At 35.0% G+C, this 14,207-nt stretch overlaps 1 protein-coding gene and 1 long non-coding RNA gene across 3 annotated transcripts in view; one reads left to right on the plus strand and one right to left on the minus strand.

Annotated features, from left to right (window-relative positions):
• Positions 1–14,207, plus strand: part of LOC310741514 — a 128,920-nt gene that overhangs the window by 70,596 nt on the left and 44,117 nt on the right. The gene's annotated exons all lie outside the window — the stretch shown is intronic.
• Positions 332–11,578, minus strand: LOC310741299. Of its 2 annotated transcripts, XM_083568943.1 has the most exons (18): positions 11,263–11,575; positions 11,103–11,175; positions 10,953–10,995; positions 10,634–10,712; positions 10,482–10,570; positions 8,982–9,128; positions 8,683–8,734; positions 7,451–7,551; positions 5,419–5,504; positions 5,234–5,315; positions 4,785–4,870; positions 3,935–4,022; positions 3,797–3,845; positions 3,525–3,612; positions 2,532–2,632; positions 2,226–2,310; positions 1,902–2,006; positions 332–1,147 (listed from the first exon to the last, which is right to left on the minus strand). In XM_083568943.1, the coding sequence occupies exons 1-18, from the start codon at positions 11,322–11,324 to the stop codon at positions 1,043–1,045; spliced, it is 1,521 nt and encodes a 506-aa protein (XP_083425069.1). In that variant the 5' UTR covers positions 11,325–11,575; the 3' UTR covers positions 332–1,042. The 2 variants fall into 2 exon arrangements, with proteins under 2 accessions (XP_083425069.1, XP_083425070.1); XM_083568944.1 differs by lacking the exon at positions 1,902–2,006 and having other exon boundaries at positions 11,263–11,578.

Consider the following 14,207-nt stretch of genomic DNA (forward strand, 5'->3'; position numbering starts at 1 on the left):
CTTAAAGTACCAGGAGAGAAACATGTATGATTCAGCAAACTAATTTATATGACATACAAAACCTGAATAATGTATGTATTTGGCATTTACAGTGACATATAATGAAATTAGAAGTTAGTCAATGAAGTTGATTAAGAATTTCAATGATCGGTCTCCCAATGTGTAGTGAGCCAGAGTCCTAACCAGTACCCGAAATTATATATATGATATACCGAGTAACAGTCTAGGGAGCTAGGGAACTGAGTGAGGTTCAGTGTTTGTCCTATACATGATTATTTCCCCCCAAACTCCCACCCAATCTTTGCTACCCAATGATTGGAAACACTACTGATTTTGATTCCCATGTTTAATACATAGTTTAACAAATGTTTTAAGTGTGAAAATATTAACAGCACTGATAACAATAATGTTAAATGTTATTTAGCCCAGAATTGTTTCCAGAAGACATTTCAAGACAGTTATGATACTGGTAGCAGAATAAAAAGAATTGCAAAATGATTAAAAGAGAAAGGTTGAGCCTACTGACAGGAATGCCTAAACTTTTATTATATTTACTGAAATAATCCAGGATTCATTGAATAAAGTTTAATTATATTTTCAAAGTAACCATATTTCTTTCTTGCATTATCGAAAATTAGTGTTTTTAATGCAATTCCTCTGATCATGACAACAAAGAAAAAAAATCAGCTTTGTATGTAAGGTTAAAGCAATTTATATAAATAAAAATATAATTTAAAAACAATTGAGATTTCTTCATATTTTTGGTATTTATCCCTTCAGGGTCTCATTTCTAAACGTCTGCATATTTCTTGCTTGCTTTGCTTGTTTTTATTTACATAATGCCTCCTGTCACTCTGTAGAAAAGATGCTAAAAGGTAATTATGCAAATATACTATCAGCATCTGCATTTTCTGCAGTGGTCCAAATAGACGTCATGGTTCACGAGCAAGCACGCTTTGACTTTGAAGAAGTGTGATGGAAAACAAAAAAATACTCTGGGCCCCCCTCTCCCCTCCTTTCTGTTGCCATAGAGACAGTGTTTTCACATGCCTTTGAACTGCTGCATAATGGACAGGAGGTGCTCGCTGCGTTTTTGGATGTTGCACTGCTCTTCTTTCAGCTTCTCCTGCTCAAGGAGCACTTCCTCCTGCACAGAATTGATGACCGACTTTGCATTATTGTTGTGCCACCATATTGAAATGTATAGCTTAGTCTGAACTAGACTAGTATAATGGAAATTTATGTTTTCCTTCTGGAAACAATTGGTAGTGATGGCTAATCCTTTGAGATTATGTCTTCTGGACTGTAATCATTTATTACTAGGTCCATCTTTCCCTGTGCTTTGTTCACTTATGGTCAGCTCTAGAACATACAAAAAGACTAACACATGCAAGGAGTGGTATTTTGATAATTAAACATATCAAGATCCAGTAGTACTGTATTTTGTATATACTGTAATATACGAGCGGGTCTATGAGAGAAGCCATGGTATAACAGCAATATGTATCATCTTAGGATGTCACATGATGCAACTTTTCATTTGTACCCATATGACCAAGGCAACCCAGTTTTTTCCTAATTAATATCCTTATAATTAACCTTTTAAAGTGCCCATAGACTAAAAAACACAAAACAGCCCGAACGCAATAATGCTCCCATCTTAATATATTTAAATGTGATCAAAATATTGCAGAAACAAATATGTATGATCACAAGAAATTACTTTAAACATTTTGCATGTAATAAGAAAATATGAACTATTTTTTAAGTTTTTGACTAAACTATTTGATTGGAGAATATAAATGATTATATATGTGGCTTTACTGTCCTAGTCAGACACTTGAATATATAAATAGCAAAAGGACAGTGTGTGGTGTGTCACTATTTTTGCGGTCACACACCCTGAGTTTGCAGAGCTCTTTCCTCTCCTTGTCGTTCTCTTCAGCCCGAGCTTGTAGCCAAGCCTCATTTTGAAGTCGATGTCTCGCTAGCATTTCCTGAATTTCCTGTTAAACCAGAACCGCAAACGCTCAGTGTTTTCGAAGGTTCTCAAACACCACACATCTGTTTAAGAATCTTAAAAAAGTTAAGCTGTTTAAAGCTATTTCTTTTCCTCTAAGCTCAATGGTTTGACCTTAGCTTGTGTATCCTGTGCTAATAAATCCATGACCAAATCCAGAGCCACAAATAAAGTGGATCAGGATGTGGTCATAAAATAAACACACCTGGCTCTGTTTCTGGTGGTACTCATTGATGGCCTGTCTCTCACAACGCAGAGCTTCCACTGCTTCTGAAAGATCAGACTTTTCTCTGGCGAGAAAAAAGAAAGGAGTTGATTTATCTGCACAGTCTGGTGCAGGAGGACATTTATATTAATCCTGGGCTAGTCTGGCACCCAGATGAAGCTTTTAACAAAATCAGTGATTACTCAAACATCACTAAATGTGTCTTCTTCACCATCTGTGGATAAATCACGAGATTAACTTTTCTGATGTAAGGTTTCAGAGTGTGTATTTGTATCAGTTCCATACCTGTCTAATTTACAGAACTGTTCGTCTAAAATGGCAAAAGCTTTTTGAATCAGGGCCATTGCTTCACCTCGAACCATTGCAAAATCTTGATAAGCTGTGGGCTAGACAGAAAAAAGGCTGACAAAATCCTGCCATATAAGCGATATTATTTTAAAACATGATAAGTGAATGATGTGACTCATCAAATCACCCATTCAGATTGGTCACAGTTTAAAATTAGAAATGTGCAGATTCAGTATTGAATAAATTAGCATATGGTGAAAAAATCGAGGAGGCGATATGTATGGAAGCTTAGGAAATCACATCACAAGTTTAATATCTAACATATAGTTTTTTAAATATTTTTTTTTATTGAAGATCTAAACCTAAATTTGATTGGAAATACAGAAAAACCCCACCTGAAATAAAAATCACGAGTGTCAGTTTTTATATATTTATAAAAAAATATATAGATATTTTTCTATATATATAAAAAACTATACTACTGCCAAAGTCTCATCACCCGAGGTAAAGTCCTCATCTTCTGAATTTTTTTCTTCTTCTGTACCTCTGTACTGAACTAATCAGTGACTTATTCAGACAATTCTGTGGAATAAAGATATTGCTATGAATATCTGCTAATTAGGCCATTTAAAGTTTAAGAAGTGTATATTTCTCTTCTTTGTTTGTTGATTGATTTTTTTTTGACAGCTGCGAACAAACTGAATTACCAGTATGTCTATTACATTATGATGTGTAACTTTCAAACCATTTGACCAAATTGTAAGGAAAGAAAAGAACACTTGCTAGCAAGGTGTTCCACATCCTTCAACAGATGGACAACCAAAACAAGATTTATTTAAAATCAAAGTATAATATAAGCAGAAAACCCAATTTTGGTTCACAATTTTTCCAATTTATACTAGACTGCCATACATCATGTATCATCTGATTTAAAGAATATCAAGAAATAATCTGTTAACTTAATTCATGTCTGTTTTATGTGCAAGTCACCTGTGCTGACTCTGTTCTCTCGGCCTTCACGACTAATGGTGTCTCACTCAGCTCATACCTTACATTGGGAACCTTTGTCGGCACAAAGCTGAATGGAGAAACATGTGCAGTCGATTTACATAACAGAAACCATCTCACGTGAAACTGAGAATGAAACTTTTTTGGATGAAAGGGAAGCTCGGGTACAGTTTCAATTCTAATGACGAATTATTAAAGAGCTTTCTTTTTCAATTTGACTCAGTTCAGCGTTGTCTAAATGTAAAGGCACCCACCTGTTACTGACACCCTGAAGGCCAAATTCAGACAGAATCTCCTTCATGACTGTAACAGATACAGATAAAGAAGTTGTCTTTTTGAAGATTTTGTTGTCTATCTCATCTTTGAACATCTAAAAGGTGTAACTGTTTTACCAGGCTGTCTCTCTGATGGGTTAATTAATCTCATTATCTTCAGGTCATTGAATTCCTGTACTTCATTTTTTCCTCCAAACACGTACATCTAAAACAAACCACACATACAGTATATGGTAAGCCGAATAGCCATTGTTTCGGATCAAAAATTTAGAGGCTAGGAGAAAGTGAGATGAAACTAATGGATCATAATATTCTAAATTATATCCCACTGCTGTTGAATTCTGGAATCTGACTGGTCAAAATGTCAAGAATGTGATGATTAATCTTCTGTAACAGCACTTGCTTTAATAAACTTGCATGGTTAAATCAATAGTAACAGCTTGTTTAGAATAGAAACCTAATCAAAGCCTAATAATATGTGGATTAAAAAAGGTTTTATATTTAAAAAAAAAAGTCAAATTGTTTAAACATAGTAAAACTGTGATGCTCTCTGAAAGGAAGCGTTTATTTAACAGTAATTACATGAGTCTCCAGTATCAGTACTTCACAAGGGTCAGTATGAAGTCTTTAGGACATATGCATTCTGGGTTTTTTTTTGTATTTTTAAAAAAAAATCTAGTGAGAGAACAGTTTGTTTCTGCTATCACTGAATAATAACGACGATCGAGTCTCGATATGAAATGAAGGTATATAAGGTTAAAAAGCATGACCTGTCATCAATTTCTAAATGAAATATTAATAATAAATGGCAGTCGCCACAGCAAATTAAGGAGTCTGCATTGTCTTCATTGCACTCAGTGTGGACGTGTGTAATGTTATTGTAATATTTTCCAATAAAATTACACACACACACACACACACACACACACACACACACACACACACACACACAAACACAAACACATACGTGACTGTGAATAATAAAAGCTGCATGGCCGTGACGTCGAGCCGGAGGAATTCCCACATACAGAGGTACCTTCCATTTCATTTTTGCTGATAAAACAGAAAGGAGTTAATTGTGTTACTATTAGAGCCCTCAACACAAACTTCACATACTGTACAAACAATGTAGATTTTATACATCTCATGTCATGTTTCACATTTCTCCCACATGTATAGTCATTACTGACTATAATTAATACAATTCTAGTATAATTGTATGATAATTTTATAATTACAATGTTGTTTGTTCTTTTGTTAAACTTACATTCATTGTAAATGTAAGGCGCATGGTTTTATGTTTGCCAGTGATTTTCTTTCACAATGATATTTTTATAGAAACATTTTTAAGTGAACATTTAATGAAATTCTCAAATTCTTAAATTCAAATACAAAAAAAAGTGTATTAGGATTTACCCAGGCTCAGCTTGTGAATTTCATTTATCGATGATATTTTCCCATCTGAACTTTTTATCGCTCCACCAAACAAATAAATATCCTGTGATACACAAAATGTCACTCATCAGTATAAAGCTTCCATCACTAGAGCAAAGAAAGGCAGACCTTTTATACAATTAGTGGCTTTAGACTGTATTGCTGACCTTGTCATGGTGAGTGGTGAAGGTCTGACCTGCACAGGAGAGCGGTGACTCGCCCTTTACCTCAGTTTTCTGCCATGTTAGGGTCTCTTTAGAAGGAAAATAAATGTTCTGCTTTAATTTTTATCACATACACAGAGTTTTTGAAGGTTGTGCTGTAGAAGTATATTGGGAATAAGAGGGTTATTCAAAAAGAATTAACCGATTTTATTACACAATATACCAACTAAACGTTTCCGGAAAAACGACGCGACTACATCGCCCCTGTGGCAGCCATTCAAAACTTAGAACCCCCCGTAGAATTAATGTTAATATTAGCTACAAACAACCACTGCGCTAAATCAGCCGTAGTTGATAAGCATCACAATGGGAAAAAATGTGGCTATTCCATGAACAGGACATGCCATTTAATGTTTTATATGTATAATAATTTATATTAACAGAAAGCAATTAGATAAAAGGTATTTATATATAAACAAATTAAAAACAAACTTTAATTCTAATACATCTCCGCCAATCAGGGCAAAGTGCACTAATGATATGGGATTGTTTATTAGCAAGCGAAAAATCTAACACATGCCTGTCTGTTTACATTAGTTGTTTCATAGCTGTGGGGGACAAATACTTATGCAACCACTACTTTTATTGTTTTTAATTTGTAAATATATTTGCAAACTGTATTAGTTTTAACACAAAGTTAAATATTATATGCAATTATGTGTAGATTTATGACATATTTCCAAATTTAGTTTATTAAGTTCAAAGGGTGTGAAAAACCTTCACATACACTTGAACCTTTTCATATATTCTTATAAGGACATAATGAAAGAAAGAAATTATCTTTCTTTTATAGGATCTATTCATGTGTTTTGTATGCCCAGGTGATTAATCTCCAGGTCAAGATCTCAGAATAACTCTTCATGACTCTCTGCTCTCCTCAACCTTGGAGTGATCATGGACAATCAACTGTATTTCTCTTTACGTGTTGCTAATGTGGCTCGTTCTTGTCGATTTCTTTTCTACAACATATGAAGGATTCAAACATTTCTGTCCACACAGGCTGCCCAGGTGCTTGTTCGGGCTCTTGTCATTTCGAGACTGGACTACTGCAACTCTCTGCTGGCAGGTCTTCCTCTGAACACTATTTGTCCACTGCAAATGATCCAAACGCAGCTGAGCGACTTGTGTTCAACCTGCCCAAGTTCTTCCACACCACCCCACTGCTGCGCTCCCTCCACTGACTTCCAGTAGTTGCACGTCTTAGATTCAAAACACTGATGCTTGCCTACAAGGCCAAAAATGGACCATCCCCATTTGACCTCAGAGACCTTACCACACCACGCTGCCTGAGATCCTCCAGCACTGCTTGACTGGTACCACCTTCTCTCAGGATAAGAGGTAAGTATACTTCAAGGCTCTTCTCTGTTCTGGCACCGAGGTGGTGGAATGAACTTCCTCTAGATGTCTGAATAACAGAGTCCCTGGCTGTCTTCAAGTGACGGTAAAGACCTACCTCTTCCTAAAACACTTAAACTAGCACTTTCCAAATTTGCTTTGTTAAAAAAAGTTGTAGACTGATTTATCTTACGTTTTAATATAATGTACCATATGTAGATCTATCAATTGTTAGAGACTCAAAGCTCTTTTGAACATCGCTCTGGACAAGGGCGTCTTCTAAATGCCTCAAATGTAAATGTATTCCATATTGTATGGGCAATGAGACTAAATTATTCAGACAAATACTGATAAATTAACACAATTAATAATTATTATGCTACAATCTATCAAACAGATTTTTGTTTTTGTTAATTTTAAAGTGGCCTGTTCCCAAAAACAGAGCTCGATACACCTAATCTGAGGCATCCGTGTGGACCATCAAAAGCAGAAAAAAATAAGTCACTAAGAGTAGAGGCAGCTCCAGATGATGCTAATCAAACAGATGCATGATTACACTGTTTTATGTGGCAAAGATAAAAATAGCTCCTGGTAATTATTGAGCAGTGCTGAATTATGTTCACAAAATAAAGCAATTTACCTATATTCAGCACATAAATGTCTTTGTAGTAGGATCCATCTGCTTTACATCCCCCAAACAAGAAGATCTCCTCATTGACTACAGCACATGTGTGGTTATATCTAGGAAAAAGAACACTCATCTCAGAGTTTGCATGAATGTAGCAGGAAAGGCTGAATGCAGGAACTACCTCCCTGAGCCAAATCCAGACAAAAAGGCCCTGATGAAAAATAGACGGCTCCGTTTTCAAATGAGGTCGCTGAAGAAAATGATCCCTGCTAACCAATGCACCATGGCAACAGCCTGCATATGCTGTACTGCCACCAAATATTCCCTCACATCAAAATCTTTTTCCTCTAAGCATAACAGAATCTTTTAACAAAAACAATTTGGTTGCATTTGATATGAATGGAACTGCCAGAAATCATAGTAATTCTTTGTTGCTAGGGTGCTTTGTATCTTTAATAAATATGCTTTATAATTATTAGACCATAAATAGTATTTCATAGTTAGAGTAAAGCTTTAAAGCAGCTTTTTGGCAAGTTCTGTCTTAATCTGTTACCAACTGCACAGAATATTACATGAATTATTATTTTTACTCCTTGAGTCTACCCTTCTCTATCCCCATCCATGCATAGAAGGTTCCCCGAACAGATTCGGCAGTGTTTTATGTAGAGTTAACATGCTTACAAGGACAGTCATGTTGTCTTTTAAAGCTCTTTTCAATCTTTCAGCTCATATCGTTTTATGAGGTTGTTTAATAGCACCACCATCCTATTTTACTTTGGAATGACTTTCAAACTTTTATACGTTCAAAGCTTTATAGAGAATTCTGTTTATGCATCCAGTTTACTAATTCTGCATTAAGTTTCATCACTATCACGAGTAATAAATCATCATGGAAAGTGCTGTGTTTATTTTAGCAGTGTTTATTGTTTTTATTTTTGTTTCTTGTCATTCAAAGCAGGGTACACCTGTTCTAAGAGCAGAGCTTAAATTACTTTTATATTCTGCATATTAATTGTACAAAGAATTAACCTTTGTAACTTTACAGGTAGACTACTTGTAGATTATGTAAAACATTTATGCTCTAATTACACTGTGTACACTTCGTTGTACTACCACAGTGACAAGGAAAAGTACAGTTAGTAAATATATAAATAAATTAATAAATAAATATCCATTTCTTTTTTTTTTTTTTAACAGCAATTAATCTTTGTTCCTAGCCCTTATGTTAAAAATGAAGATGTTACCTTGCAGATGGTGGAGTACCACTTGTTTTGATAGGTGTCCACATCATTGACACTAAAACACATTTAAAGAAAGTGTTTAGTAAAAATGTCCTTGGCAAAACACATAACAATTAAAACTCATACTCATAGTGTTGTAACTTAAGCAAAATTTCTGAGATAGTAAATTATAAATTAATAAATTATATTTACAATAAGCTGCATATTTCATCTATTATACTGTAACTAATTTATTTGGGCCTAATACAGTAAAATGCCTATAGTATTAGACATGCATCCCTGTCTATCAGGATGTTGCTAACCTGTATTGAACATCATCAGGTCATCTGTAGGTGTTCCATCCACAATTCCTCCGTAGACATAGATATTATCCCCTAAAGCTGCTGAACTGTGTCTGAGAGTTTTCAGAGCCACACCTCCAACGTCCAGCTTCTCCCATCGTAATGTAACTGAGCGAGTAATTAAACATGGCGCATTACATGTCTAACTATAAATCGTTATTACTTATTAATAGTAATATTGTGGTTGTTTTACATAATAGCAGCTACTGTATAAACTGTTTTTCTATCACCAACTTTTGTTCACCAGCTATATTATTGAGTGCTCATGTCCTTTTACTTAATTACTGTACTTAAGTACATTAATCAAATGTCTGGACTTAATTAGTGTATTTTCATTTTGGGAAACGTTCACTTCACAACATTTAATGCATAAATCTTTTTTTTGTCTTCACTACATTTTAGAAAAATATCCTCCCTTTAAATTGAAAACGTCAAATGCATTAAATGAGAACCTATCACAAGTCCATGAATGTAACCCCACGGTTCTGAAGAGAGTTTGTGTGGAGTAAGGGTTCAGTAAGGGTGTGTGTGTGTGTGTGTGTGTGTGTGTGTGTGTGTGTGTGTGTGTGTGTTAAACTAAAAACTCTGTAAAAACTCTCCTTAAAAATGGTCTGATGTGCGGGAAAAGAGAGAATTGAAATAAATTATTAAATTATCTAAATATAATTCTCAAAGATTTTGGTACAGATGTCCATTCAAAAGCGAGTACTTTTGTCACTGTCATCAGGAACAATTGTAAAAGAAGTAATTCTACTGGAGAAATAATTAAGCAGGATATATGTACTTTTATTTAAGTAAAAGAATGCTGTACTCAGAAACCAAAAATTGTAGATTAATGCAAAGATTTTCCAATATCAGAAAACATACTGATGGCTTCGATAGACTGCTTCCATAAATATTAAATAAATATCACAGAACAGAGAACTGTGCATTTTTTCTTTGGTAAGGATCATCTTTTATGAGTTGGAGTTGTTATACAAACAACGATGTAAGATTCAGAGGCATTGCTATCCATCTAGTGTAAATACACAGCATATCCATCCATTTTATATAATATACTATACGTAAACCATTCAGTTAAAGCTGTAAAATTTTAACACAACCTTCAAAAGTGGTAAGATTTGGATACCTAACAAGAATTTGAAATTAGTACATTTTTATGTAAAAAAATTATATTTAAACATGTATTTAAAAAAAAAAAAGTTATGTAATGTAATGTTAATATGCTAAAATAAAAGTGCAAACAATTCTAAAGAACTTCTTATATGAGTTTCATTTATTTGGGGGAAAAAAGTACTATGTAACAATGAAACTATACTTTTTTTTTTCCGGAAGATAAATTATTTGTCTGTTTCAACTAAATACCCAGAAATTGTGTTCTCCTGGACTGTGCTTAGGGACTTGTGATTACTGTATACTGATACTGCAAGCTGAATCATCACAGATAAAATAGTTGCTTACCAACATCAAAGCAATAGACACCTGGGAGACATTCTTTTGCTTCAGGATCGCAGGAGCCTCCGAATAAGTACAGTTTCCCTTTGACAACACTGTAAAGAAGAGTCAGTTTGAATCTCTAACATGTTAAAAAATAGAATCAGATCATTTCTCACCAAAGTGTGTGTCCTTCTCTTGCATTCGGTACAACTCCATTCTGAGGCATCATCTCCCAAGTTATACAGGAAGATGTAACTTACAAAAAAAAGATATGTTCATTAATAATTAGGACATTAATGATACCAATCACCAATTTTAAATATGTAAACCCATAGAAAACAATTACAAGTCCACAATTACCATTTATTTATTTATATTTATTTGTTTGTTTGTTAATTTAATTAAAAAATTGCATTCTTATATGATATATTTTCTGTATGTATTTATATTATTGAATGAATTACAATACAAATAGGATTTTTCTCACAAGCTTACCAGTAAGCATATAGAAATCATTGAAATATTTTGGCAGCGCTTCCTAAAGCGGGCAAAAATAAATAAATACAACATTAAGATTAGTACAACTAATAGATGCCATCTCAAGCATTTCTTTCTCTTAAACTTTAATCTGTCTATGTTACACACATTGGAGTTCATGTTTGAGATGCCTCCATGCAAGAAAGCAATGCTTCCTGCGACTGCAACGGCATGACCAGCTCTAAAAAGGTAAAAGAGCAAATAAGTTGGTGTATAGCTGCCTTGCTTTGTATTTAAAGTTGCATTAGGAGTATCAAGAGTCTCTCACCTTTGGCTAGGTGGAATTCCTCCGATCACCTTTTCAACCCAGTGTCCACTTGCTAGGGCCATTTCAGTCACTAAATGACTTCTGTTGATCACAAACTTGCTTAATGTCTAAAAGGTGGAGAGAGTAGAAGGCAAATGAAAACCACAACCATGTCTAGCCAGATCCTGGAGGCTTGTAGAAACACATTCATCCAGCTGTAAGATGAGGAAACTCGTCGCCTAGTAATGGAAGTAAACAAACTTGTGCACTCATCCTGTGAACAGGTGTTCACTGAGAAGATTATTCGAAGCTCTGGTAACATTTATGCCACAACCTAAATTGCACCAGATTCTCACTGATCAGTGTACAAATAAAGGTACAGAAGTACTAATTTGTACCATGTTGATAAGAACTAAACTTTTGTGAGGTGGTGAGACACTAAATGTCCACAAAATAGGCACTAAATGTTAAAATGATAAAAAGTTATGGTTAGAAATTTTTTTTTTTACTTTAAAGCACATTTAATGCATTGTAAAAATAAAAACTCAAAAGTGGTTAAATAGGGTTTTGCTTTGTGGTTTCTGTGTGGCTGTGACATTTCGTATCACAGTTATAAGAGTTACAGTCATGCTTCTAGAATGATGCTGGATGTTTGCAAGAGAATCCTGTGCAGTTGGTAAGGTGCTGCTGGCGATTTTTTTTATTATATCCCAGCTAGAAGTTTCTTGTTGATTGCTACAGTGTTTGTAAAGCTGATTGCGATACAATTCCAGGTGATTATTAGGGTTTCGATGCGGTTGATAGTAGTTGAAGTAGAAGCAGAACAAGAAGAAGGAGAGTTACAATTTTTTTAGTTAATCTTCTGAGGTTTTTAAAGCCTCTTCCCAGTCTAACACATGGCATAATAACATCTAAAAATACAAATAAAATGTAACTGTTGTATTCTGATAGTTTGACTCAGATATGATAGTTAAAATAAAATAATGACAGAAAATCATCTATCATCATGACATTCTTTTCAATAATGTCAATGTCAGAGTGTAATCATTAGTGACACTTTAACTCTAAATTTGAGTGCAGGAAATTGCTGTCAAGAGTGTGGCCACTGTTTTGGCAATTAAACAGTACTAAATTGAATTGTTCTCATAGAAATAGATGAAATGGAGAACCAATTGCAGTGTTTCAACACACCATCAGTACAATTGCAAGCCCACCACCATCATAATTGATAGTATTAAGCAGTGGTGGGCCGTTTTGGTCAGCAAGGCCTTCTCTACTGGCCTAAAACATTCTTAGAATCATTGACACCTTTTAATATAAATATTTTTTTTCATGAATTTGTATTCAATTATGTTCAATAATCTCTTCTCTTAATTTCATAGCTTTTCTCTCGGTTGTGCTACTTCAAGGGGTGTTTGTTTAGGTGAGAGTTTCTATCCAATCAGATGTCGGCTGTCACATTAAGGGTAGGGTAAAAATCTGCCAAGCGCCTTCACAATCAGTAGTGTGGGCACCTGTAGTGTAAAGTACATGTCACATGAAGGTTGTTACTTTAACCAATCAGATTGTGAGTCGGTGACTCTGGGGTCATGTAGCAGGCATACAATAATGTCAACATTTTCATGTTCTTTGATTGGATAGTAGTGAACTGCATAGGATGAAATATATTTGTGTGTTTTTTCTTCCACAATGGCTGATAGAGGAGAAGAAATATATTTGATGGCAGATTTAGATTTTCTTTTCAAGGAAAGCTGGACTTCATGAGTAAAGGTCAGCCAAAACAGTTTTTTTCATGAACCATTTATACTTTCCCATATGCCTTAGTTTCCTGTAGATTTTGAATAAAAACACACAATTTGCCTTAATTTTAAATCGAAAGGAAAACAGTAATGCACAGAAAAAGCACCACATGCACTTTATGTTGTGCCCCAGTTAGTTTTGTGTTTCATGTTGTCTTATGCACCTACGTCCTGGGGAAACATTGTTTCATTTTACTGTGTACTGCAATGTCAGTGGTGGGCTGTGCATTTCACACATAGGCCTTCAGTGGTGTCCTACCTGAATCAATCCACCTCTTAATACCATCACTATGATGCCACGGCTATAGAAACCATTAGTTTTATACAATAACTCAGAATAACAGAGCATTGCATCACAGACAGCTATCTCATGCAGCTAGAACGAATGGCATTACTAACAGCAAAAAACCCAATCAAAACAATTCAACAAGTCTCCTTTCACTGCAGCCACAGCAGTGCTGCCTGTATACATCATCTCTAGCAGAAGCATCAATATTTACTTCATAAAGCGACCACCCTGCACCCTGCACCGTGCATTTTTTCCATGCATTACAGTTTTCTTAGGGACTTCTAATTAATTGAGAAAATGAAGGCAAATTAGGTTAGAGTTTTTATCCAATCAGAAACTCTAACATAAACTTAGAGAAATGCTATAAAATGAAGATAATAGACTATTGGGAATAATTTATATACATTCATGGACAAAAAATATATTGAAACCGAATTCAGTGATTCTGATGAGAGTTTAGGCAAGCAGAGAAGGCCTAGCTAGCCCTGGCAGTCTGCGACTTTGTACTGTGTATGATTGAAATTACGATAAAGCCTAGTTGAGGTGACTTGATAAAGTTGTTCATATGACACAATAAAATTAGTGAGAGTGGAAACTAGATGCTTTTTTTATTTGTCACATATACATTGCAGCACAGTGAAATTTTTATTTTCGCATACTTTATACCAGCGTAAAGCTGGGGTCAGAGCGCAATGCCATCCGTGTTACAGCACCCATGGAGCACAGAGGGTTAGGGGTCTTGCACATGGGCCCAAAAAGTGGCAGCTTAGCAACCCAGAGCCTTAACTACTGCGCTACAACCTCCCCTAAAAAACTGTGGTGGTCAAGCGTACATAAGGCTGACTGCTGCCACCCTATGCCTTCCAATGCCATGACTG

Source organism: Silurus aristotelis (genome assembly GCF_946808225.1).
Source record: "Silurus aristotelis genome assembly, chromosome: 18".
Classification (NCBI taxonomy): Eukaryota; Metazoa; Chordata; class Actinopteri; order Siluriformes; family Siluridae; genus Silurus; species Silurus aristotelis.

Coding starts and splice junctions, on each gene's coding strand:
- LOC310741299 (XM_083568943.1), bottom strand. CDS start 11,324: ATGGCCCTAGCAAGTGGACACTGGGTTGAAAAGGTGATCGGAGGAATT. Junction 2,633..3,524: donor AGAGAACAGAGTCAGCACAG/GTGACTTGCACA, acceptor TTTTCTGTCTAG/CCCACAGCTTATCAAGATTT. Junction 2,007..2,225: donor ACCACCAGAAACAGAGCCAG/GTGTGTTTATTT, acceptor CTGGTTTAACAG/GAAATTCAGGAAATGCTAGC.